Below are 26,713 nucleotides of genomic sequence, written 5' to 3'. Positions count from 1 at the left end.
AACCTCGCCAGCCAGACATTGATCGCATATTCTATTCTCTCTAGGCTGCCAGGATTTCTTGTATCTGCCTTTTTCAATTTCCAGTTGGTGGTCGCTTAGTCTGTACCTGGTGAGGGTCTGTCTCTGTTTTGTGTCTCTGATGGTCGTGAGGTAGTCTGCCAGTTTATATTCTCTTTTTAGGGCCCGGTAACATTCTAATCTGCTTTGGCTTTCGGTTATTTTGTTCCAATGTTCCAGGTAGGTTTCTTTGCATTGTTTAATGATTTGGTTCACTCGGATTGGTGTTTGGACGGCTGTGTTGGTCTGGGGCTGGTCAGGGTCCGGCTGAGTACTTAGTTTCAGTAGCAGCTGACTCAGGGGACTCTTTTCTGGGTTTAGCTCTTGGGTCTGAAAGGCTTTGAAATGAAGGGTGTCTGGGGAGCTAGATTTGAGGTGATTTAGGAAGTTTAGTGCTCGTTTTTGGATGTTTATTATCAGTGGGTATCTGCCCTAGTTCGGCTCTGCATGCATTTGTTGGCGTTTTTCTTTGGGTGCGAAGGATGCTTCGGCAGAATTCTGCATGTAGGGCTTCTATTGTGTGTTTTTCCCATTTAGTGTAGCTATGGTGATTTAGCGGGCCCCATACTTCACTACCGTACAGTGCAATGGGCAGGATTATGCTGTCAAATATTTTGAGCCAGATTTTGATTGGGATTTGGATGTTGTAGAATTTTCTTTTTATTGCATATAGGGCTCTTCGGGCTTTTTCTTTTAGTGCATTCACTGCTATGCTGAAGCTCCCTGATGCTGTAATAGTTAGACCAAGGTAGGTGTAGCTCATAGTGTGTCCTATAGTGGTATCACTGAGGGTAAACTGGTATTTGTTTTCCTGACATCTGGGTCTTTTCTGAAAAATCATGATGTTGGTTTTCTTTAGATTTACTGTTAGAGCCCAATTTTGGCAGTATTTGTCGAGTAGGTCTAGTTGTTGCTGTAATCCCTGTTCTGTGGGAGACAGCAGAACCAGGTCGTCCGCATAGAACAGGGACTTCACTTCTCCATCCAGGAGACGGAGACCTGGTGACTCGCTTTGCTCCAGCATGTCTGCTAATTCATTTATGTATATGTTGAACAGGGTCGGGCTCAAATTGCAGCCCTGCCGGACGCCTCTTCTCTGGGTGAAGAAATCGGTGCGTTTGTCTCCAATTTTGACCCCGCATTTGTTTTTCAGATACATTGATTTAATAAGGTCATAGACTTTGCCCCCTATTCCACACTGAAGAAGTTTATAATAGAGCCCTTCGTGCCATATAGAGTCAAAGGCTTTCTTGAAGTCGATGAAACAGGCGAATATTTTCCCATTTTTTGTTTGGTGTTTATGTTTTCAATGAGGGTGTGAAGGGTATAGATATGGTCGGCGGTGCGGTGTTTTGGAAGAAAGCCTATTTGGTTTTTTCTGAGGATATTATGTTTGTTAAGAAAATCAAGTAATCTACTATTTAGAATACTGCAGAATAACTTCCCTAGACAACTGTTGACACAGATGCCGCGGTAGTTATTTGGGTCTGATTTGTTTCCACTTTTATATATGGGGAGATTAGTCCTTGGCACCAGATATCGGGAAAACAGCCTGAGCGTAATATGATGTTGAATAGTTTGAGTATCGCACCCTGCATCTCCATATTGCTGAACTTTAGCATTTCATTTTTGATGTTGTCTGGGCCACAGGCTTTCTTTAGGTGGAGAGATTTTGTTTTTGTGGCCAGTTCTTTCCATGTGATTGGGGAGTCTAGAGGGTTTTGGTTGTCTTTAATTGTTGCTTCTAATGTGTGGAGTTTTTCTGTGACCTGATGTTGACTTGGGTTTGTTTTGTTTTTTGGGATGTCTTTGTAGAGGTTTTCAAAATGTGTTCTCCAGATGTCGCCATCTTGGATTGGTAATGCTTGCAATTGTGTTGTACTCAGGTTATTCCACATTTCCCAGAATTGTTTTGGATTGGTGGAGTTTTCAATTTCTTCGAGTATTTTGTGGGTATAGTTTTGTGTTTTGTTCCTAATGGTGTGTTTATATCTTTTGAGGGTTTCATTGTATCTAGTACGTAGGTCCGGATTGTTTGGTTGCCGATGCTTTTGGTTTGATATTTTTCTCAGGTCTTTTCTGGCATTTTTGCATTCGTGGTCAAACCATTTCATATTTTTATTTTGTCTTTTGTGATGCTTCCTCTTCTGTTTCACGAGGTCGGCTTTTACAGCTGCCTCATGGAAGATCATATTTATATCCTCTATGGCCGTGTTTACACCATCTCTGGTGATCTCATATAGATTTTCTTTAAATTTTGAAATTTTACTTGTGAGATCAGGTGAATTTAGTGCTGTGATGAATTTATCTCCACTGTCTGGGGCCCATCTGTATGTCTGTTTTATTTTATGTAGCTTACTGTGTTCCTTTTTTGTGTGTGTAGTTTGGGCAGAAAGTTTAAGGTACACATTTATTTGGTTATGGTCTGAGAGGGGGGATTGCTGCCTGACAGTGAATGCGTTGATATCGCAGGGGTCCAGGTCAGTGATTGTATAGTCCACCACACTAGACCCAAGAGTTGAGGAGTATGTGAGTCTCCCTAGGGAGTCCCCCTCTGAACCTACCATTAACTATGTACAGGCCTAAGGCTCGGCAGAGTTGCACTACCTCCCTACCGCTTTTATTTATTTCACGATCAAGGTTGTTCCGATTTGCGATGGCTGGTGTGACATCTAAAGGGGTCTGGCCAAACACATGGTTGTTTCCCTGTGGGTCTATGAAGTCAGGTTCACAACCGGTCCTTGCATTTAGGTCCCCACATATTATCACCTTTCCTTGGGCCTGGAAATGGCTGATTTCCATGTGGAGAGTATCAAATAACTCCTCTTCGAAATATGGCGAATCTATTGGAGGTATGTAGATCGCACATAAGTAAACATCTTTTTTTGCTATTCCTATATTTTTATCTAGTTTTAGCCATACGTGTGATTTCCCCTGTTTTACCGGTGAGATGTGTTTCTCCAGTTCTCCCTTATACCACACCAATATTCCCCCGGAGGTTCTGCCCTTGCGTGTTTTAGTGTTCTTTACTGAGGGCACAATGATTTCATGGTACATTGGAGGACAGTGGGTCGGCATGTCCTTTTGGCACCATGTTTCTGTTAACACAATTATATCAATGTCTTTTATAGCTTTTAGGAATTCAGGGTCTGTACTCTTCATCCCAAAAGTTGAGGAGCGGAGGCCCTGGATATTCCAGCAGCTTATGTGGAAAGAACGCATTTATATAGTTCAATAAAACGAAATAAAATGGACCTATTTTGTGGGATGAGTGTGGAAACACTATTTTCTATAATGCTAAGTGATGATTTAGTATAAATTTCATGAGGCATGCACATATATCTATCTAATAATAGTAATAATACTGATAAGATAACAATAATGATAATGATAAATAACAATATTAATAATTTCTCCGGCTTTCTATCAGGCTGTTCAGCATCGTCATGATCTTTCTCAGTTCTTGGTCTACAGTCTGTGGTCTAGAGGGGGGTCTTGGGTCAGGTATAAAAGCACGGTTCTGTTGTCGGTTTTGTAAAGGGGGGTGGGGGACATTGGTGGTCCTGTTTGGGCTCCAATGGTAGAGGGGGTGGGAGGGCTGCGTCTTTTGGCATGTTTATGAGGTTTCTTGCGAAGACCCACATCCGCTGTTTGAGTAGATGTATTTCGTCATAGAGGTCCCTTGTGTTGATGTTTGGATGATGGGCCAGGGAGACGTTGGGGAGGACAGAACATCTCGTGTCGATCTCCCTGTTGGTGTTGTGGATTATATAGGCGGGTGTCCTTTCTGGGCAGTAGTGTGGAGATCACGATCCGCGCCTCGGGGAATTCCCTGCTGGCCTTTTCTGCCATCCTGCTCACCGCCCAAAGCCGTGCCTTCCTGTAGGGTGCGTAGGTCGTTCGTGCCTGTGTGGATCACAATCCATTTGGGGCTTCCAAGGGATCTTTGTTCAGGATCTTCATTGCTTGGCCTGTGTTGCTGCACCATTTTTTTCAAGGACTTGATGGTCTGGGAACAGCCTCTGGGGGTCCAGAAACTTTCCGTTGGAGTCGGTCAGCAGGACCGCCTGAGGGGCTGGTTTTTCAGACTGGGTAACAGTAGTCTGGGTAGGACTCGCCTGGTGGCTGGTTGTTGGCTGGGTTTCTGGGATATGCTGTGTGGCAGGAGCGGGGTTTGGGGCTTTCGGTGTGTCCTCGTTTGGGGGGGTATCTGTCGGTTTTTGTGTTCCTGTGTGTGAGGACTGGGTAGCAGTAGTCTGGGCATGACTCGACTGAGGGCTGGTTGGAGCGGGGTTTGTGGCTTTCGTGTGTCTTCGTGTGGGGTGGCATCCGGCGGGTTCTGTGTCCTTGTGTGTGTTGTTTTTGTGTCCTCAGGTTTTTGGACCTTAAGAGGTTTGTGTTGCCTGCTGAGCCTTTCTACGGTCTCCTTCATTTTGTTTAGTTGAGTACGGAGTTCTTTGATCTCATTTCTTTGCTCCTCTATGGTCTTTCTCAGCTTGTGGATGGTGGACTCGTGTTCCGTTTTTAGCTGTTTGAATTCCTCCTTCAAATTCTTGGCCAGTGTTTCTCTGTATTCGTTGAAATCAAGTTCTAGTTTGGCCAGATTCTCTTTCATTCATTTTGTTTTCGTTGAGAGGTGTGGGGGGGGGTGGAGATGTACAGGGAGGTGTTTTCCTCTGCTGGTCTCTCTTCTTCTTCCTCCACTTGGCTCTCCTCATCCTCTGTTCGACTCTCTTTTGCTTCCTGTCCATTGGTCCTCTTTGTGTCTGCCTTAGTTTTCAACTGGGGGAATTCCTTTTCGAAGGTGTCCAGATTTTCCACATTCCCCTGTATCATGATCTTTCTATTTTGTTGTAGTAGCTTATGGTTAGCAGGGGGTCATCTTTATCTAGGTTTCCATCTTTACATATTTTCAGTCTGCCTCCACTGCCAATACCTTCACTGGAGACGTATGTGTAGTGTTTTTGTAAAGTCTCCTTCCAGGAGGTGACGTATTCGGTGTAGAATATGAGGTTGTTCTTCAGCTTAGTCCCTTTGTGTGTGGTATAGTCCACGTAGAGGATTTCTGGGTTATTTTTTAGTGTTGTGTACTTGTATTTTTCCTTTGCTTTATTTTTTGTGCATTGCTCAGGATATATCATTTCCCTGCTCATTGTAGTCGTTGTTTTTTGTCTCAGATAGATAACTTTTTTTTTTTCTCTTTTTTGTGTCGTGTTCCACCTCAGCCCACTTTTAGGTCTTCCCTCTCTCTCTCTCTCTCCTCTTCCCTCTCTCTCTCTCTCTCCTCTTCCCTCTCTCTCTCTCTCTCCTCTTCCCTCTCTCTCTCTCTCTCCTCTTCCCTCTCTCTCTCTCCTCTTCCCTCTCTCTCTCTCTCCTCTTCCCTCTCTCTCTCTCTCCTCTTCCCTCTCTCTCTCTCCTCTTCCCTCTCTCTCCTCTTCCCTCTCTCTCTCTCTCTCCTCTTCCCTCTCTCTCCTCTTCCCTCTCTCTCTCTCTCCTCTTCCCTCTCTCTCTCTCTCCTCTTCCCTCTCTCTCTCTCTCTCTCTCCTCTTCCCTCTCTCTCTCCTCTTCCCTCTCTCTCTCTCTCTCTCCTCTTCCCTCTCTCTCTCTCTCTCTCTCCTCTTCCCTCTCTCTCTCCTCTTCCCTCTCTCTCTCTCTCCTCTTCCCTCTCTCTCTCTCTCTCTCTCTCTCCTCTTCCCTCTCTCTCTCTCTCTCCTCTTCCCTCTCTCTCCTCTTCCCTCTCTCTCTCTCTCCTCTTCCCTCTCTCTCTCTCTCTCTCTCTCTCTCTCCTCTTCCCTCTCTCTCTCTCTCTCTCTCCTCTTCCCTCTCTCTCTCCTCTTCCCTCTCTCTCTCTCTCTCTCCTCTTCCCTCTCTCTCTCTCTCTCTCCTCTTCCCTCTCTCTCTCTCTCTCCTCTTCCCTCTCTCTCCTCTTCCCTCTCTCTCCTCTTCCCTCTCTCTCCTCTTCCCTCTCTCTCTCTCTCTCTCTCCTCTTCCCTCTCTCTCTCTCTCTCTCCTCTTCCCTCTCTCTCTCTCTCTCCTCTTCCCTCTCTCTCTCTCTCTCCTCTTCCCTCTCTCTCTCCTCTTCCCTCTCTCTCTCTCTCTCTCCTCTTCCCTCTCTCTCTCTCTCTCCTCTTCCCTCTCTCTCTCTCTCCTCTTCCCTCTCTCTCTCTCTCCTCTTCCCTCTCTCTCAGTTCAGTTCAGTTCAGTTCAAATGCTTTATTGGCATGAAAGTTTACAGAGAACCATATTGCCAAAGCTTACATTGCAAAAAGGTACAGTTTTCCAACATTCTGTAGGTGTCAATCGATTTGACATTTGTTGGGTATATACAATATTACTTTTTAAACAATATTAATTTTAAACAGTCTTTCTACTTCATTTGGTACGTTCAATATTAATTTTAAACAGTCTTACTTTTAAACAGTCCTCAGGTTGTGACATGTTGTTACATATTTAGCCCCAAGGTATGGTCTGTCTCCTTCTCCTAGGACTAATCTCAATTTTGACAGATCATCCAATTCCTTGAAATCTGGGGTTGTTTGGCTTAGCTTGTTGAATAATATGTTTCTTGATGTGTTGAATTTTTCGCATTTTAGGAGGAAATGCATTTCTGTTTCAACCTCGCCAGCCAGACATTGATCGCATATTCTATTCTCTCTAGGCTGCCAGGATTTCTTGTATCTGCCTTTTTCAATTTCCAGTTGGTGGTCGCTTAGTCTGTACCTGGTGAGGGTCTGTCTCTGTTTTGTGTCTCTGATGGTCGTGAGGTAGTCTGCCAGTTTATATTCTCTTTTAGGGCCCGGTAACATTCTAATCTGCTTGGCTTTCGGTTATTTTGTTCCAATGTTCCAGGTAGGTTTCTTTGCATTTTTTAATGATTTGGTTCACTCGGATTGGTGTTTGGACGGCTGTGTTGGTCTGGGGCTGGTCAGGGTCCGGCAGAGTGGGAGTACTTAGTTTCAGTAGCAGCTGACTCAGGGACTCTTTTCTGGGTTTAGCTCTTGGGTCTGAAAGGCTTTGAAATGAAGGGTGTCTGGGGAGCTAGATTTGAGGTGATTTAGGAAGTTTAGTGCTCGTTTTTGGATGTTTATTATCAGTGGGTATCTGCCTAGTTCGGCTCTGCATGCATTTGTTGGCGTTTTCTTTGGGTGCGAAGGATGCTTCGGCAGAATTCTGCATGTAGGGCTTCTATTGTGTGTTTTTTCCATTTAGTGTAGCTTTGGTGATTTAGCGGGCCCCATACTTCACTACCGTACAGTGCAATGGGCAGGATTATGCTGTCAAAAATTTTGAGCCAGATTTTGATGGGATTTTGGATGTTGTAGAATTTTCTTTTTATTGCATATAGGGCTCTTCGGGCTTTTTCTTTTAGTGCATTCACTGTCTCTCTCTCTCCCTCTTCCCTCTCTCTCTCTCTCCTCTCCCCCTCTCTCTCTCTCTCCTCTTCCCTCTCTCTCTCTCTCCTCTTCCCTCTCTCTCTCTCTCCTCTTCCCTCTCTCTCTCTCTCTCTCCTCTTCCCTCTCTCTCTCTCCTCTTCCTCTCTCCCTCTCTCCTCTTCCCTCCTCTCTCTCTCTCTCCTCTTCCCTCTCTCTCTCTCTCCTCTTCCCTCTCTCTCTCTCTCTCTCCTCTTCCCTCTCTCTCTCTCTCTCCTTCCCTCTCTCTCCTCTTCCCTCTCTCTCTCTCTCTCTCCTCTTCCCTCTCTCTCTCTCTCTCTCTCTCCTCTTCCTCTCTCTCTCACTCTCACTCTCTCCTCTCCCTCTCTCTCTCTCTCTCTCTCCTCCTCTTCCCCCTCTCTCTCTCTCTCTCTCTCTCCTCTTCCCTCTCTCTCTCTCTCTCTCTCCTTCCCTCTCTCTCCTCTTCCCTCTCTCTCTCTCTCCTCTTCCCTCTCTCTCTCTTCCTCTTCCCTCTCTCTCTCTCTCTCTCCTCTTCCCTCTCTCCTCTCTCTCCTCTTCCCTCTCTCTCTCTCTCTCCTCTTCCCTCTCTCTCTCTCTCTCTCTCCTCTTCCCTCTCTCTCTCTCTCCTCTTCCCTCTCTCTCTTCTCTCCTCTTCCCACTCTCTCTCTCTCCTCTTCCCTCTCTCTCTCTCTCCTCTTCCCTCTCTCTCTCATCTCCTCTTCCCTCTCTCTCTCTCCTCTTCCCTCTCTCTCTCTCTCCTCTTCCCTCTCTCTCTCTCTCCTCTTCCCTCTCTCTCTCTCCTCTTCCCTCTCTCTCTCTCTCCTCTTCCCTCTCTCTCTCTCTCCTCTTCCTCTCTCTCTCTCTCCCTCTTCCCTCTCTCTCTCTCCTCTTCCCTCTCTCTCTCCTCTTCCCTCTCTCTCTCTCTCTCCTCTTCCCTCTCTCTCTCTCTCTCCTCTTCCCTCTCTCTCTCTCTCTCCTCTTCCCTCTCTCTCTCTCTCTCTCTCCTTCCCTCTCTCTCCTCTTCCCTCTCTCTCTCTCTCTCTCTCACCTCTTCCCTCTCTCTCTCTCCTCTTCCCTCTCTCTCTCTCTCTCCTCTTCCCTCTCTCTCTCTCTCTCCTCTTCCCTCTCTCTCTCTCTCTCCTCTTCCCTCTCTCTCTCTCTCTCTCTCCTTCCCTCTCTCTCCTCTTCCCTCTCTCTCTCTCTCTCTCATCCTCTTCCCTCTCTCTCTCTCCTCTTCCCTCTCTCTCTCCTCTTCCCTCTCTCTCTCTCTCTCTCCTCTTCCCTCTCTCTCTCTCTCTCTCCTCTTCCCTCTCTCTCTCTCTCTCTCCTCTCTCCCTCTCTCTCTCCTCTTCCCTCTCCTCTCTCTCTCTCCTCTTCCCTCTCTCTCTCTCTCCTCTTCCCTCTCTCTCTCTCTCCTCTTCCCTCTCCTCTCTCTCTCCTCTTCCCTCTCTCTCTCTCTCCTCTTCCCTCTCTCTCTCTCTCCTCTTCCTCTCTCTCTCTCTCCTCTTCCCTCTCTCTCTCTCTCCTCTTCCCTCTCTCTCTCTCTCCTCTTCCCTCTCTCTCTCTCTCCTCTTCCCTCTCTCTCTCTCCTCTTCCCCTCTCTCTCTCTCTCTCCTCTTCCCTCTCTCTCTCTCTCTCCTCTTCCCTCTCTCCTCTCTCTCTCCTCTTCCCTCTCTCTCTCTCTCTCCTCTTCCCTCTCTCTCTCTCTCTCCTCTTCCCTCTCTCTCTCTCTCTCCTCTTCCCTCTCTCTCTCTCTCTCTCTCTCTCCTCTTCCCTCTCTCTCTCTCTCTCTCTCTTCCCTCTCTCTCTCTCTCTCTCCTCTTCCCTCTCTCTCTCCTCTTCCCTCTCTCTCTCCTCTTCCCTCTCTCTCTCTCTCCTCTTCCTCTCTCTCTCTCTCCTCTTCCCTCTCTCTCTCTCTCCTCTTCCCTCTCTCTCTCTCTCCTCTTCCCTCTCTCTCTCTCTCCTCTTCCCTCTCTCTCTCTCTCTCCTCTTCCCTCTCTCTCTCTCTCCTCTTCCCTCTCTCTCTCTCCTCTTCCCTCTCTCTCTCTCTCTCCTCTTCCCTCTCTCTCTCTCTCTCCTCTTCCCTCTCTCTCTCTCTCTCCTCTTCCCTCTCTCTCTCTCTCTCTCTCTCTCCTCTTCCCCTCTCTCTCTCTCTCTCTCTCCTTCCCTCTCTCTCCTCTTCCCTCTCTCTCTCTCTCTCTCTCCCCTCTTCCCTCTCTCTCTCTCTCTCCTCTTCCCTCTCTCTCTCTCCTCTTCCCTCTCTCTCTCTCTCTCTCCTCTTCCCTCTCTCTCTCTCTCTCTCCTCTTCCCTCTCTCTCTCCTCTTCCCTCTCCTCTCTCTCTCTCCTCTTCCCTCTCTCTCTCTCTCCTCTTCCCTCTCTCTCTCTCTCCTCTTCCCTCTCTCTCTCTCTCTCTCTCTCTCTCCTCTTCCCTCTCTCTCTCTCTCTCCTTCCCTCTCTCTCCTCTTCCCTCTCTCTCTCAGTTCAGTTCAGTTCAAATGCTTTATTGGCATGAAAGTTTACAGAGAACCATATTGCCAAAGCTTACATAGCAAAAAGGTACAGTTTTCCAACATTCTGTAGGTGTCAATCGATTTGACATTTGTTGGGTATATACAATATTACTTTTAAACAATATTAATTTTAAACAGTCTTTCTACTTCATTTGGTACGTTCAATATTAATTTTAAACAGTCTTACTTTTAAACAGTCCTCAGGTTGTGACATGTTGTTACATATTTAGCCCCAAGGTATGGTCTGTCTCCTTCTCCTAGGACTAATCTCAATTTTGACAGATCATCCAATTCCTTGAAATCTGGGTTGTTTGGCTTAGCTTGTTGAATAATATGTTTCTTGATGTGTTGAATTTTTCGCATTTTAGGAGGAAATGCATTTCTGTTTCAACCTCGCCAGCCAGACATTGATCGCATATTCTATTCTCTCTAGGCTGCCAGGATTTCTTGTATCTGCCTTTTTCAATTTCCAGTTGGTGGTCGCTTAGTCTGTACCTGGTGAGGGTCTGTCTCTGTTTTGTGTCTCTGATGGTCGTGAGGTAGTCTGCCAGTTTATATTCTCTTTTTAGGGCCCGGTAACATTCTAATCTGCTTTGGTTTTCGGTTATTTTGTTCCAATGTTCCAGGTAGGTTTCTTTGCATTGTTTAATGATTTGGTTCACTCGGATTGGTGTTTGGACGGCTGTGTTGGTCTGGGGCTGGTCAGGGTCCGGCTGAGTACTTAGTTTCAGTAGCAGCTGACTCAGGGGACTCTTTTCTGGGTTTAGCTCTTGGGTCTGAAAGGCTTTGAAATGAAGGGTGTCTGGGGAGCTAGATTTGAGGTGATTTAGGAAGTTTAGTGCTCGTTTTTGGATGTTTATTATCAGTGGGTATCTGCCTAGTTCGGCTCTGCATGCATTTGTTGGCGTTTTTCTTTGGGTGCGAAGGATGCTTCGGCAGAATTCTGCATGTAGGGCTTCTATTGTGTGTTTTTCCCATTTAGTGTAGCTTTGGTGATTTAGCGGGCCCCATACTTCACTACCGTACAGTGCAATGGGCAGGATTATGCTGTCAAAAATTTTGAGCCAGATTTTGATTGGGATTTGGATGTTGTAGAATTTTCTTTTTATTGCATATAGGGCTCTTCGGGCTTTTTCTTTTAGTGCATTCACTGCTATGCTGAAGCTCCCTGATGCTGTAATAGTTAGACCAAGGTAGGTGTAGCTCATAGTGTGTCCTATAGTGGTATCACTGAGGGTAAACTGGTATTTGTTTTCCTGACATCTGGGTCTTTTCTGAAAAATCATGATGTTGGTTTTCTTTAGATTTACTGTTAGAGCCCAATTTTGGCAGTATTTGTCGAGTAGGTCTAGTTGTTGCTGTAATCCCTGTTCTGTGGGAGACAGCAGAACCAGGTCGTCCGCATAGAACAGGGACTTCACTTCTCCATCCAGGAGACGGAGACCTGGTGACTCGCTTTGCTCCAGCATGTCTGCTAATTCATTTATGTATATGTTGAACTGGGTCGGGCTCAAATTGCAGCCCTGCCGGACGCCTCTTCTCTGGGTGAAGAAATCGGTGCGTTTGTCTCCAATTTTGACCCCGCATTTGTTTTTCAGATACATTGATTTAATAAGGTCATAGACTTTGCCCCCTATTCCACACTGAAGAAGTTTATAATAGAGCCCTTCGTGCCATATAGAGTCAAAGGCTTTCTTGAAGTCGATGAAACAGGCGAATATTTTCCCATTTTTTGTTTGGTGTTTATGTTTTTCAATGAGGGTGTGAAGGGTATAGATATGGTCGGCGGTGCGGTGTTTTGGAAGAAAGCCTATTTGGTTTTTTCTGAGGATATTATGTTTGTTAAGAAAATCAAGTAATCTACTATTTAGAATACTGCAGAATAACTTCCCTAGACAACTGTTGACACAGATGCCGCGGTAGTTATTTGGGTCTGATTTGTTTCCACTTTTATATATGGGGGAGATTAGTCCTTGGCACCAGATATCGGGAAAACAGCCTGAGCGTAATATGATGTTGAATAGTTTGAGTATCGCACTCTGCATCTCCATATTGCTGAACTTTAGCATTTCATTTTTGATGTTGTCTGGGCCACAGGCTTTCTTTAGGTGGAGAGATTTTGTTTTTGTGGCCAGTTCTTTCCATGTGATTGGGGAGTCTAGAGGGTTTTGGTTGTCTTTAATTGTTGCTTCTAATGTGTGGAGTTTTTCTGTGACCTGATGTTGACTTGGGTTTGTTTTGTTTTTTGGGATGTCTTTGTAGAGGTTTTCAAAATGTGTTCTCCAGATGTCGCCATCTTGGATTGGTACTGCTTGCAATTGTGTTGTACTCAGGTTATTCCACATTTCCCAGAATTGTTTTGGATTGGTGGAGTTTTCTATTTCTTCGAGTATTTTGTGGGTATAGTTTTGTGTTTTGTTCCTAAAGGTGTGTTTATATCTTTTGAGGGTTTCATTGTATCTAGTACGTAGGTCCGGATTGTTTGGTTGCCGATGCTTTTGGTTTGATATTTTTCTCAGGTCTTTTCTGGCATTTTTGCATTCGTGGTCAAACCATTTCATATTTTTATTTTGTCTTTTGTGATGCTTCCTCTTCTGTTTCACGAGGTCGGCTTTTACAGCTGCCTCATGGGAGATCATATTTATATCCTCTATGGCCGTGTTTACACCCTCTCTCTCTCTCTCTCTCCTCTTCCCTCTCTCTCTCTCTCTCTCCTCTTCCCTCTCTCTCTCTCTCTCTCCTCTTCCCTCTCTCTCTCTCTCTTCCCTCTCCTCTCTCTCTCTCCTCTTCCCTCTCTCTCTCTCTCCTCTTCCCTCTCTCTCAGTTCAGTTCAGTTCAGTTCAAATGCTTTATTGGCATGAAAGTTTACAGAGAACCATATTGCCAAAGCTTACATAGCAAAAAGGTACAGTTTTCCAACATTCTGTAGGTGTCAATCGATTTGACATTTGTTGGGTACATACAATAATACTTTTAAACAATATTAATTTTAAGCAGTCTTTCTACTTCATTTGGTACGTTCAATATTAATTTTAAACAGTCTTACTTTTAAACAGTCCTCAGGTTGTGACATGTTGTTACGTATTTGGCCCCAAGGTATGGTCTGTCTCCTTCTCCCAGGACTAATCTCAATTTTGACAGGTCATCCAATTCCTTGAAATCTGGGGTTGTTTGGCTTAGCTTGTTGAATAATATATTTCTTGATGTGTTGAATTTTTCGCATTTTAGGAGGAAATGCATTTCTGTTTCAACCTCGCCGGCCAGACATTGATCGCATATTCTATTCTCTCTAGGCTGCCAGGATTTCTTGTATCTGCCTTTTTCAATTTCCAGTTGGTGGTCGCTTAGTCTGTACCTGGTGAGGGTCTGTCTCTGTTTTGTGTCTCTGATGGTCGTGAGGTAGTCTGCCAGTTTATATTCTCTTTTTAGGGCCCGGTAACATTCTAATCTACTTTGGCTTTCGGTTATTTTGTTCCAATGTTCCAGGTAGGTTTCTTTGCATTGTTTAATGATTTGGTTCACTCGGATTGGTGTTTGGACGGCTGTGTTGGTCTGGGGCTGGTCAGGGTCCGGCAGAGTGGGAGTACTTAGTTTCAGTAGCAGCTGACTCAGGGGACTCTTTTCTGGGTTTAGCTCTTGGGTCTGAAAGGCTTTGAAATGAAGGGTGTCTGGGGAGCTAGATTTGAGGTGATTTAGGAAGTTTAGTGCTCGTTTTTGGATGTTTATTATCAGTGGGTATCTGCCTAGTTCGGCTCTGCATGCATTTGTTGGCGTTTTTCTTTGGGTGCGAAGGATGCTTCGGCAGAATTCTGCATGTAGGGCTTCTATTGTGTGTTTTTCCCATTTAGTGTAGCTATGGTGATTTAGCGGGCCCCATACTTCACTACCGTACAGTGCAATGGGCAGGATTATGCTGTCAAATATTTTGAGCCAGATTTTGATTGGGATTTGGATGTTGTAGAATTTTCTTTTTATTGCATATAGGGCTCTTCGGGCTTTTTCTTTTAGTGCATTCACTGCTATGCTGAAGCTCCCTGATGCTGTAATAGTTAGACCAAGGTAGGTGTAGCTCATAGTGTGTCCTATAGTGGTATCACTGAGGGTAAACTGGTATTTGTTTTCCTGACACCTGGGCCTTTTTTGAAAAATCATGATGTTGGTTTTCTTTAGATTTACTGTTAGAGCCCAATTTTGGCAGTATTTGTCGAGTAGGTCTAGTTGTTGCTGTAATCCCTGTTCTGTGGGAGACAGCAGAACCAGGTCGTCCTCTTCCCTCTCTCTCTCTCCTCTTCTCTCTCTCTCTCTCTCCTCTTCCCTCTCTTTTTTTCCCCTGTCTCTCTCTCTCTCTCCCCCTCCCCTCTCTCTCTCTCTCCCCCCTCTCTCTCTCTCCCCCTCCCCTCTCTTTCTCCTTCCCACACAGACAGACAGACTCATTTATATGCCCTCAAAAAACCCTCGGCACTCCAGCTAGTACAAAATAAGCCTAGTGACAAAACTGCAGTTGGGGGCGGGGGGAGAAAGAGATGTACAGGTCAAAGAGCAAATTCATGATTCAGGCCAATTTTTCCCTGTCATTTACAAAGGCCAATCACTAATAACAAACACAGTCAATTAAAGTAGGGAAATTCGAAACTCAATTAGTTTAGGGTCTCAGCACAAGACCTTCTAAGAGAGGTGCTATTATCAATTTGCTATTAGTATTACTTGGCTGCTTCAATGCATTTTCTGACAGTTTGAAAGAGTTGATAGTTTTCAAGTAAACGACTATTATAATGCGCACAATTGTTTTTTGGAAATAAGATTAGCAGACTTTTTCCCCTCAAATTTACCTCCTTCATTGCACTGTGCACCAGTATTTGGAGAACTTTAAGTACTTACGCATAGGCCCTTCCCAGCCCCATCCTCACACATAGGTACCTCTTGCTGATTACCACCTACCACCCTCCCTCAGCTGATGAATTATTCCAGCATGTTGAACACCACTTGGAAGAAGCAAGAGGGCAGCAAGGGACGTCAATGTCCATCATCAAGAGTGGCTTGGTAGCACCACTACTGACCGAGCTGGCCGAGTCCTGAAGGACATTGCTGCTAGACTGGGCTCGCGGCAGGTGGTGAGAGAACCAATACAAGGGAAAAACCTACTTGACCTCATCCTCACTAATCTACCTATCGTCGATGCATCTGTCCATGACAGTATTAGTAGGAGTGACCACCACATAGTCCTTGTGGAGACAAAGAGCTGTCATTACACTGAGGACACCCTTCAGTGTGTTGTGTGGCACTACCACCGTGCTAAATCAAAGAACCATAGAATGGTTACAGCATGGAAGGCAGCCATTTGGCCTGTCGAGCCCGTGCCAGCTCTCTGCAAGATCACTTCAGCTAGTCCCACTCCCCTGCCCTTTCCCAGAAAGATTCAGAATGGGATAGATTCAGAACAGATCTAGCAGCTCGAAACTGGGCATCCATGAGGTGCTTTGGGCCATCAGCAGCAGCAGAATTCTATTCCACCACAATTTGTAACCTCATGGCCCGGCATATCCCTCACTCTACCATTACCATCAAGCCAGGGTACCAACCCTGGTTCAATGAGGCATTTAGAAGAGCATGCGCGGAGCAGCACCAAGCATACCTAAAAATGAAGTGCCAACCTGGGGAAGCTGCAACACAGGACTACATACATGCTAAAAAGCAGAAGCAACATGATAGACAGGGCTATGCGATCCCGCAACCAATGGATTAGATCAAAGCTCTGCAGTCCTGCCACATCCAGTCGTGAATGGTGGAGGACAATTAAGCAACTAATGAGAGGAGGCGGCTTCGTGAACATCCCATCTTCAATGATGACAGAGCCCAGCACACGAATGCAAAAGATAAGGCTGGAAGTGCCAAATGGATGATCCATCTTGGTCTCCTCCGGAGGGCCCCACCTAACAGAAGCCAGTCTTCAGCCAATTTGATTCACTCCACGCGAATCAAGAAATGGCTGAGTGCTCTGGATACAGCAAAGGCTATGGGCCCTGACATCTCGGCTGCAGTACTGAAGACTTGTGCTCCAGAACTAGCCGTACCCCTAGCCAAGCTGTTCCAGTACAGCTACAATACTGGCATCTACTGACAACGTGGAAAATTGTCTTGTCCACAAAAAGCAGAACAAATCCAATCCAGCCAATTACCATCCATCAGCCTACTTTCAATCATAAGCAAAGTAACGGAAGGTGTCGTCAACAGTGCTGTCAAGCGGCACTTACTCACCGATGCTCAGTTTGTGTTCCGCCAGGATCACTCAGCTCCAGACCTCATTACAGCCTTGGTCCAAACTTGGACAAAAGAGCTGAGTTCCAGAGATGAGGTGAGTGACTGCCCTTGATAGCATTTGACAGAGTGTGGCATCAAGGAGCCCCAGTAAAATTGAAGTCAATAAGAATCATGGGCGAAACTCTCCATTGGCTGGAGTCATACCTAGCACAAAGGATGATGGTTGTGGCTGTTGGAGGCCAATCATCTCAGCCCCAGGATAGCACTGCAGAAGCTCCTCAGGGCAATGTCCTAGGCCCAACCATCTTCAGCTGCTTCATCAATGACCTTGCCTCGATAAGGTCAGAAGTGGGGATGATAGCTGATGATTGCAGTGTTCAGTTCCATTCGCAACTCCTCAGATAATAAAGCAGCCCGTGCCCACATGCAGCTCCTCAGATAATAAAGCAGCCCGTGCCCACATGCAGCAAGACTTGGACAACATTCAGGCTTGGGCTGATAAGTGGCAAGTAACATTCATGCCACACAAGTGCCAGGCAATGACCATCTCCAACAACAGAGAATCTAGCCACATCCCCTTGACATTCAATGGCATTACCATCGTCAAATCCTCCACAATCAACATCCCGGGGGGGGGGATCACCATTGACCAGAAAGTGAACTGGACCAACAACATAAATACTGTGGCTACAGCGAGTGACTCAACTCCTGACTCCCCAAAGCCTTTCTACAAAATCTACAAGGCACAGGTCAGGAGTGTGTTGGGATACACTCCACTTGCCTGGATGAATGCAGCTCCAACAACACTCAATAAGCTTAACACCATGCAGGACAAAACAGCCCGCTTGATTGGCACCCCATCCACCACCGGCGCACCGTGACAAGATGCACTGCAGCAACTCACCAAGGATTCTTCGGCAGCACCTCCCAAACCCGTGACCTCTACCACCCAGAAGGACAAGGGCAGCAGGCGCATGGGAACACATTACCTCCAAATTCCCCTGCAAGTCGCACACCACCCTTACTTGGAAATATATCGCCGTTCCTTCATTGTCACTGGGTCAAAATCCTGGAACTCCCGACCTAATAGCACTGAGGGATTGCCTTCACCACAAGGACTGCAGTGGTTCAAGGCGGCGGCTCACCATCATCTTCTCAAGGGCAATTAGGGATGGGCAATAAATGCTGGACTTGCCAGCGACACCCACATCCCATGAGTGCCATGGGAAAATATTTAAGCCCTGACTGCCAGAGACCAAATTCTGCCATGTTCTTGTTTTACAAGTCTAATGAGGTCAATAATTATTTAGGGTACACAATCCAGAAAACCTCCGATTCTTCAGAGCAGACTGTGATCATAACTATGCAGAAAGGGATTCAGCGCTTTTAAGCAGACATGCCACTTTATGATATCAAAAGGAAAAATAATTGTAATTATTAAGAAATAGTGCATTACAACCAAAATTATATAAGAGAATGCTACAGTGAAACAAATCAGTGGTGTTCCTGGAGGTTGATATTAAGATCACTGCTCTTTTTGATATATATTAATGACCTGGACTTGGGTATACAGGGCATAATTTCAAAGTTTGCACATGAAACGAAACTCGGAAATGTAGTCAACAATGAAAAGGATACCAACAGACTTCAGGAGGACAAAGACAAGACTGGTAAAATGGGCAGAGACATGGCAGATGTAATTTAAACACAGAAGTGTGAAGTGATACATTTTAGTAGGAAGAATGAGGAGAGGCAATATAAACTAAATGATACAATTTAAAAGAACAAAGCAACCCGGGGGTGTATGTACACAAATTTTTGAAGGTGGCAGAACAAGTTGAGAAGGCCGTTAAAAAAGCATGTGGGAGCCTTGGTTTTAATAATAGAGGCATAGAGCACAAATGCAAAGAAGTTATACTCAACCTTTATAAACACTGGTTAGACCTCAGTTGGAGTATTGTGTTCAATTCTGGGCACCACACTTTAGAGACAATGTCAAGGCCTTAGAGAGGGTGCAGAGGAGATTTACTAGAATGGTACCAGGGAAGAGGGGTTAAAGTTACGTGGATAGACTAGAGAAGCTGGGTTTGTTCTCCTTAGTGCAGAGATGGTTAAGAGGAGATTTGATAGAGGTGTTCAAAATCAGGAACGGTTTTGATAGAGTAAATAAAGAGAAACTGTTTCCAGTGGCAGAAGGGTCAGTAACCAGAGGGCACAGATTTAAGGTGATGGGCAAAAGAACCAGAGGCAACATGAGGAAAAACATTTTTATTTTTACAGAGCAAGTTGTTGTGATCTGGAATGTTCTGCCTGAAAAGGTGGTGGAAGCAGATTCAATAGTAACATTCAAAAGGGAATTGGATAAATACTTGAAGGGAATACAATTGCAGGGCTATGGGTAAAGAGCAGGGGAGTGGGACTCGTTGGATAGCTCTACCAAAGAGCCGGCATAGGCACAATGGGCCAAATGGCGGCCTCCTGTGCTGTATTATTCTATGATCCGAACTGCATGATAGAGTATCACTGGAGTTGGGAGTTGAACAATTACTTGCGAAGAAAATGAATTGAGAAATATAGCTAGTGAACTGTGAACATTGTGGTCAGTCAATTGGACTGAATTTTTTTTTCCTTGTTCCTGTACATTGCTACATTCCCAAGCACTTTAAATCAGGTGGTGCAATCATGGCAGCATGCCAACCCTTTGAAATGGAACTATTTCCACTGTACTGAATAATAACTCACCTTGCTTCCATTTCATACAAATAAGAAATTACTTCCCTGTATTAACCACAAACGGTGGAAAGGTTGCTCAAGGCAAAAATTCAACTTGGGGTTCAGAAAACATCGATACTACTCCAACTTTCCTGTTTTCTAACAATGGCTTTTAAACCCCTTCATAATTACTGTCTGAGTTGATGTAGTTTATTTGTGGGAACCCATCAATAGTCATTATTCATCATGACACCGACTAAAAAAATAAATTGCTGAAAACAGAATAAAATGGATATATTATGCAGAATATTAGGCCGGAATTTGCGGTGGGTAATAACAGCGAACTAACACCGTTCGCCGTTATTACCCCTCTGAAACTGATCACAACTTCAGAATGTAGCGCATGCACATCTAAACATGCAGATCCTGAAGTTGCGGTCTGTCATTCACTGCTGAGACGCTGGCTATGCTGTGGCCACTCCCCACCCCCTCAACCCATAGCCGGCAATCAATGTAATCAGTGAAACTGATGAAAACGTGGGCTTTTCCGCAATGATATCGCTGTTAAATACCCCATTAAATATTAGGCCTTGTTGGGTTAGGTGTAACTGGGGTTTTACCAGCATATTGACTGCGAAACTAATGCTACGGCCTTGAAAAACTCATTTTAGTTTTGTGAAGTGTCAAATTTCTCCATTATGAAAAACTACAATTAATAAACTATAAAAAAATGTTTTTAAAGTTTGTTCATATTTATTTCAGGTTTACCTTTTTTTCCCCATGTGAGAGTCCTAATCTTAGTTTTGCTCACTAACATTTTTAAAAAGTCTAAATAAAAGCAATTTCTTCATTTCCTGGTTCCCTGTGAGAGAGAATTCTGTATTGTGATCGGCTGCTTAGACAGCTTGTTGATGTCACAGCAGCATTGCATTAGGGATTCCCACTATACTACACTGATCTAAATTGCACGTCAAGAAAGGCAAACTTCTTCCCACAAAGATCTTTTGTGGGCAGTTTTCCTCGGGCCAGCGGCGAACGCCTTTGCTTTGCCACTGGCCGTAAATTCCAGGCCTTAGGATTTAAGAAAACATGTCAAGTTTGAGATAACTTTGAAAAGTCACTGGAGTTCCATTTTCATGATGTAGGAAAGTCATCTCAGCTCTTTGATGTGTTTCTGTCTTGAAACATCTTCCAAATATTTTTTTTTTTTTTTTTTTATAAAAAGGATAGACTAGTAAATGTTGGCATTCAGGAGGGATTAAAAAAAATTTTTTTTTTTTTTATTCGATTATGGGATCTGGGTGTTGCTGGCAAGGCCAGCATTTATTGCCCATCCCTAATTGCCCTCGATTGCACAAATCACAAAGGTAACAGGCAGGTACAGCAAGCAATTAGGAAGGCAAATGGTATGTTAGCCTTTATTGCAAAGGGGTTGGAGTGTAAGAGGAGGAAGTCTTGTTGCAATTATATTGGGCTTTGGTGGGATCACACCTGGAGGACTGTGCACCGTTTTAGTCTCCTTACCTAAGGAAGGAGATACTTGCCTTAGAGGGGGTGCAATGAGGGTTCACTAGATTGGTTCCTGGAATAAGAAGCTTGTCCTATGAGGAGAAATTCTCCAGAGTTTAGAAGAATGAGAGGTAATCTCATTGAAGCGTATAAAATTCTTACAGGGCTTGACAGGGTATATGCTGTGAGGCAGTTTTCCCTGGCTGGAGAGTCTTAGTCTTAGGATAAGCGGTCAGCCATTTAGGACTGAGATGAGGAGAAATTTCTTCACTCGGGAGGGTTGGGAATCTTTGGAATTCTCCACCTTAGAGGACTGTGGATGCTCAGTCACTGAGTATATTCAAAACTGAAATTGATAGATTTTTGGGCACTAAGGGAACCAAGGGATATGGGGTTAGGGTGGAAAAGTGGAATTGATGTAGAAGATCAGGCTCGAGGAGCTGCATGGCCTACTCCTGCTCCTATTTCTTATGTTCTTATTCTCTACTTGACTAAGAACAGCACTTTTACATGGAGATATTTAAGAAAGTAGGGCATCTCCTTACCAACACAACATTTTTGGCAGCCTTTTGTATCTGGAATTTTTGTAGATACTGCAAACTTCCTACAAAATAAATTTAAGAATTAGATGATTAATTCATACAACTGTTATTATATACATTAACTATTAATAGTTAATAGGTGGGCAGAGGAAACACTTCAAGGACACCCTCAGAGCCTCTTTGAAAAAGTGTAACATCCCCACCGACACCTGGGAATCCCTAGCCCAAGACCGCACAAAGTGGAGGAGAAGCATCCGGGAAGGCGCCGAACACCTCGAGTCTCTTCGCCGGGAGCAAGCGGAAGCCAAGCGCAGGCAGCGCAAGCACCCCACCCACCCGCCCCTTCAACCACCGTCTGCCCCACCTGTGACAGAGACTGTAGGTCCCGCATTGGACTCATCAGTCACCTGAGAACTCATTTTTAATGTGGAAGCAAGTCATCCTCGGTTCCGAGGGACTGTCCAAGAGGAGAAGATGATTAATAGCAGTTACAAACAATTAGTAGATTGCTGAATTAGGCACGGACTCATGTTGATGAGGCTCGACAGCAAGTATCAACAGTCCATTCAAGTAGAGACAGCATGACAGGTGAACACAATCCTCTTCCTTGCCCAACATCAGTTCCATCAGAGGTTGCTGGATAGCAATCAGGAGCTACAACCCTGGCTGATTTTACTTCTCCTAATCCAGAGGCACTGAGACCAATTGTAAAGCACCCAACTGCTGCTCCAGCGGAGCTAAACTAAATCAGGACATTTGGGAGTGAACCTGGGTCCTCAGCACCACAGCAATTGATGCATTTATCCACTAAACCTAGGGGAGCTTAGACATTTGGCCTTAATCATCACGTTTTAAATTCTGAAGCAGAAGAGAGAACCAAGAAAGTAATGACAAATATAAATTCTTGTTAGCAGGAAGAGAAAGAAAATAGTAGCTAAGCACAGAACAATATAAAAATTACCTTCGGCCTTTGCAGGGCATGAAATACGAAAACAGTTCTTCCCAATCTTAATTAATGTTAGAAAAAAGTGCCTGGAAGAAAATGATATTCGGACCAGATCGTTTGCGCAATTATGGCACAAAACATCACTGATTGGCCCTGCTTGACCCGATACAACAATAACTATTTATATAGCGCCTTTAAAGTAATAAAACATTCCAAGGCACTTCACAGGAGCATTATCAAACAAAATTTGATAACGAGCCACATAAGGAGATATTAAGGCAGATGGGTAGGTTTTAAGGAGTGTCTTGAAGGAGGAGAGAGGGGTAACGGGGCAGAGAGATTTAGGGAGGTAATTCCAGAGCTTAGGGCCTTGGCAGCTGAAGGCACGGCCGCCAATGGTGGAACAATTAAAATCAGGGATGCACAGGACCCAGAACGAAGGACAAATGCAGGGCAGGCCAGTGTAGCAAGAACATAAAGCATGTTTTTTCCACAAAGTACTAATTTCAACTGGGAAAAAAAATTGCAGTGAAAAGGGTTGCTTTTGAAAGAGGTTATGCTCATCACATGAAAGCTTCTTTAGTTTGTACCTGTACATACTGAACATTATGGCACATTGCACAAGGACAACATTCCATTTTTCTTCTGATTCCCTTTTTCAGTTTGAACACGGGCAAGCAACTTGCTCTGTGCCATCTGCCAATGCCACAGTGCAACCAGTCATCAAGCACCTTGCCTCTGATTTCCCTCCTGATTGAACTATGGGGAAGTGCCTGGCTTCCATCTGGTGATAGCAAAGCCAAGCTTTGGAACTTCTTGTATGGGTGACTACAGTCACAAATCCATATTCTACCATTCTGTAAGCTTGTACAATGTTGTAAGTACACCAATAGTCTGGCACTTGAACTGTGTCTCCTCTATTTTATTGATACCAGCTAAACTTTCCTCTCATTTCCCTTAAAACTGCAAATGCATTATCCTATAAACGCTTTCTCCAATCTACATCACTATGTCGAAAGAAATACATCACATAATTGTGGAACTCCTTAGCTCCCCTCAGCTTCTCCTTTCTCTTACAATATCTGGGTTTTAAACGCCAAGCTTGACCTCACCTCATCACTACTTCTCGATTTACCACATTTCTTTTACTTTTTTTTAACCTTGGTGATCTCACTTTTGTGAGGGTTAATAATGTAATGCAGGATTCTGCATGTAGTGTGGGCTCTTTACGAAAGATAAACAATAGCTTTGCTGGCTCAATAGAATAATGCAGCGACCTCGAGGACTGGAACAAGCTGGTTTTAGCTCAGGCGGAATCCAAAGTTGAGAGAGAAGTCTTATTGAAGCTCTGTACAGGCATGTTTATTCTTTTGTATTAGTAAGTGAGAAACTGGAGGGAGGGTGTGCTTTGATCTGTTTGGGACCGTGAGATGGTCACCCAGAGCTCCCACAAGGTACCCCACTGTGAGTATCTGATCATTATTCAGGAGTGTGTGTTTGCTTGCCTGCTTAATAAAGATCCATTTTAACCCACACTATTCTACGAACCGTCTTGGAGAGTTTATTCCACCAACTTTGATTTCACAATTTAAAACAAAATTTAACATAGATGCTATTGGATAATTCACTATTGCATAAGTCCACTTACGATGGCATTTGGTTTCAGTATCCCAATATTTCTCACTGCGTCACCCATAACAAATTCTTCAATTCCAACAAGTATGAAAGAGTCTCCTCTTACCTTGGAAGTATTCTGTCAGGAAGTCTATATGCAGGAATAGAGACTGGCAATTTTTGCATTTGTCTAGCATACTCAAAAAGACCCAACAAATTGTGAGAGTAAAGTTGGGAAGCTTTTCCTAAAAAGAAAAAGAAAAATGCTGTTCAAGCAACAGTATACTACTTCAAGAATATCAAAGTCACCTACACATTTCATCAGATCACAAGATAGTAGTTTGTTAAGGAACTCTTGGTTTTTATATTTCTTCTTTGATTTCACATTGTCAAGAGAATTAAAAACCTGAGGTGAATTCCTTTTATTGCATTTTTCATCTTGTTGATTATGAATGTCTTGGTTGCATCTTAGTTCTGTGGTAATATTTTTATATCTGCTCAGAATTAGTGTCAGCTGTGGCTCAGTGGGTAGCACACTTGCCTCTGAGTCAGAAGGTTGTGGGTTCAAGTCCCACTCCAGGGACTTGCGCACAAAGCTAGGCTGACACTCCAGTGCAGTGCTGAGGGGAGTGCTGCACTGCTGGAGGTACTGTCTTTCGGATGAGGTGTTAAACCAAGGTCCTGTCTACTCTCAGGTGGACGTAAAAGATCCCATAGCACTATTTTGAAGAGGAGCAGGGGAGTTATATTTATTTATAACAATCAACATAACAAAAACAGATGATCTGGTCATTATCACATTGCTGTGCACAAATTGGCTGCCGCGTTTCCCACATTACAAGTAACTACACTTCAAAAAGTACTTTATTGCCTGTAAAGCGCTTTGAGACGTCCGATGGTCGTGAAAGGCGCTATATAAATGCAAGTCTTTCTTTCTGAATCAATATAATGCATCACATTCTCTTTTTTTGTGTAACACTGACCCTTGTGAATTTAAATGATTATATATCATAGCAGACAGGTTTTCCATCTCAACTTAATCTTTGCAATGACATACCTACAGGCAAGTTAGAGACATCAGTGTTTCAAATAAATGAGAACAGCTCTCTGATGTGAGCAGCAAGACGCAGCTGATATATTAACAAACATGAAAGAATAGCTGACCCAATGCCATCTAAAAGGCAAGGCTTATTATTTAATTTTGAGGAAGGTGAAAGATCAGAAAGAACTTCCAAAAGGAGTGAACTCAGGTTTCTGTCTGATCCCCTCCCACAATATAATCAAGCAAACTCTTTATAAATATCAATCTAACATTACAATAACTATTTTCAATATTAAAATGACTGTTCAATCTTGATCATTGCTTTACTTCCAGAAGAGGTTCAGAACCAGCTATGGTCGCTGGGATTATTGATACCTCCTGTCCAAAAGGGACAGGGTTAAATCCTTTTGCTAATATGTGGAGAATTGAATTTGAAGAATGAGGACTAGACAAGACCTGCTTAGGAAAGAAAATGCTACTCACCACAACAAATGCTGTTTCTCTGAAGGAGGAGCTTCTCTGAAGACATTTATTTGTTAAGCCTGAACCTGCACAGCTAATATTTTTAAAAATCATTCTCCGGATGTGGGAACTGCTGGCATTTATTGCCCATCCCTAGTTGCCCGAGGAGGTAGTGGTGGGACTTGTTCTTGAACCGTTGCAGTCCGTGTGGTGAAGGTGCTCCCACAATGCTGTCAGGTAGGGAGTTCCAGGATTTTGACACGATGAAAGAACAGCAATCCATGTTCAAATCAGGATGGTTTGTGTCTTGGAGGAGATGGTGTTCCCATGCACCTTCTGTCCTTGTCCTTCTAGGTAGTAGAGGTTGCAGGCTTGGGAGATGCTGCTAAAGAATCCCTGCCGAGATTCACAAACTGAAAACTTCAAGTGCTGTCCCCCATATTAGATCCCTTTTTAATGTAAATCGGAGTCATGTAGATGTTACCATAACGGCGCATTACTTAGAACAAGGTATTTATAGGAAAAGGGTGGTTCTTCAAACCTGATAAAACCCACTTTCCCTCCAAGTATATAGGAATATATTTTATTTATAATGGGGTTGTTGCTACCATAGGAGATAAAAGGAACTTATCCTCCAGTAGTGTGACCCCAATATTTGCCAGACTAGATTTAGCAGACAGAGAACATGTTAAGAGAGAAATAGTTTGAGATCCATTTTGGCACTAGGCTGACCTTCATTTGCTTTACAACAAATGAACAAAAGGCATTGAAGACAACGATGGATCGGGAAAGGTCTATGTAGTATGAACACCACCACACACTGAAGTGCACTCTATGCTCAGCATTAGATATGAAAAAAGGAAACAGCTAAGGAATCGCAAATTGATTGGATTCAAATGATGTTAAGAAGGGCTCCGAGATTGGCAGCAATCTGATTCTTTAAATGGACACCTCACAATCACAACCCTTTAAAAAAACATTCTGGAATGTGTGTGTATTTCAAGAAGAGAAAGGTTACTAATGGGGAACAGAGTAAATTCTCAATTCAGACAACCGTGTCAATATCAAGTACTCACAGGTCAGGTTTAGCCCAAAAGATGCAGAGTAAAGGCTCCTCTACTTTGCCCCAAAAATGTAATTCAGCCCAACCTAGAAAAACACCTCTACTACACCAGTGTGACATTTATCCATTTCCCATACTACCCACTTCGGAATGAGATTGCCAAATTAGGGGTGGTTTTTGAGAGGTGGGGCCATGCTAACTAGAAACTAAATTGAGTTGAGACTATGCACTTAGTTTACATATGACCTCTACAACTGGCAGACAGAGGAAACTTTCATTGCATTGTTCTGGTCTGGATTTAAACTGACAACCCCAAGATGAAAGACTAACTTACTGCACCAACCAGTCACCCAACCATGAGCACTTTTAAAACTCAAGATTGTTAATGATCAGGTATTCTAACATCTTATTCTTTTGTTGTGTGATTTTTTTTTTTAAATGCACTAAGTTTTATCCTATTGACATCAGTGATGTAAACAAACATAGAAAAGTTACTGACCATATAGGAGAGCTAACTTAACATGCAGTTGATGCTGGAATTAAGGACAACCTCTCCTGATCATTTCATTCCTTGAAATTGTTGGGTTTAGCAATCCATCTAATTTG

The 26,713-nt window shown here is 44.0% G+C and overlaps 1 protein-coding gene across 14 annotated transcripts in view; it reads right to left on the bottom strand.

Annotated features, from left to right (window-relative positions):
* The window catches only part of LOC147121580 (mitogen-activated protein kinase kinase kinase kinase 3-like), a 244,010-nt gene that overhangs the window by 32,144 nt on the left and 185,153 nt on the right, over positions 1–26,713 (bottom strand). For all 14 annotated transcript variants that reach the window (XM_085981929.1, XM_085981930.1, XM_085981939.1 and 11 more), the window contains 2 exons: positions 23,668–23,785; positions 20,984–21,042 (listed from right to left, as the gene is read on the bottom strand). In XM_085981929.1, coding sequence (XP_085838055.1) covers positions 20,984–21,042; positions 23,668–23,785 — 177 coding nt within the window. The remainder of the gene's footprint in view (positions 1–20,983; positions 21,043–23,667; positions 23,786–26,713) is intronic.

Source organism: Somniosus microcephalus, chromosome 3 (genome assembly GCF_052327205.1).
Source record: "Somniosus microcephalus isolate GS21.2 chromosome 3, FLI_Smic_1.0, whole genome shotgun sequence".
Lineage (NCBI taxonomy): Eukaryota > Metazoa > Chordata > Chondrichthyes > Squaliformes > Somniosidae > Somniosus > Somniosus microcephalus.
The sequence above is the reverse complement of the archived record's forward strand: the minus strand, read 5'-3'. Positions and strand labels throughout refer to the sequence as shown.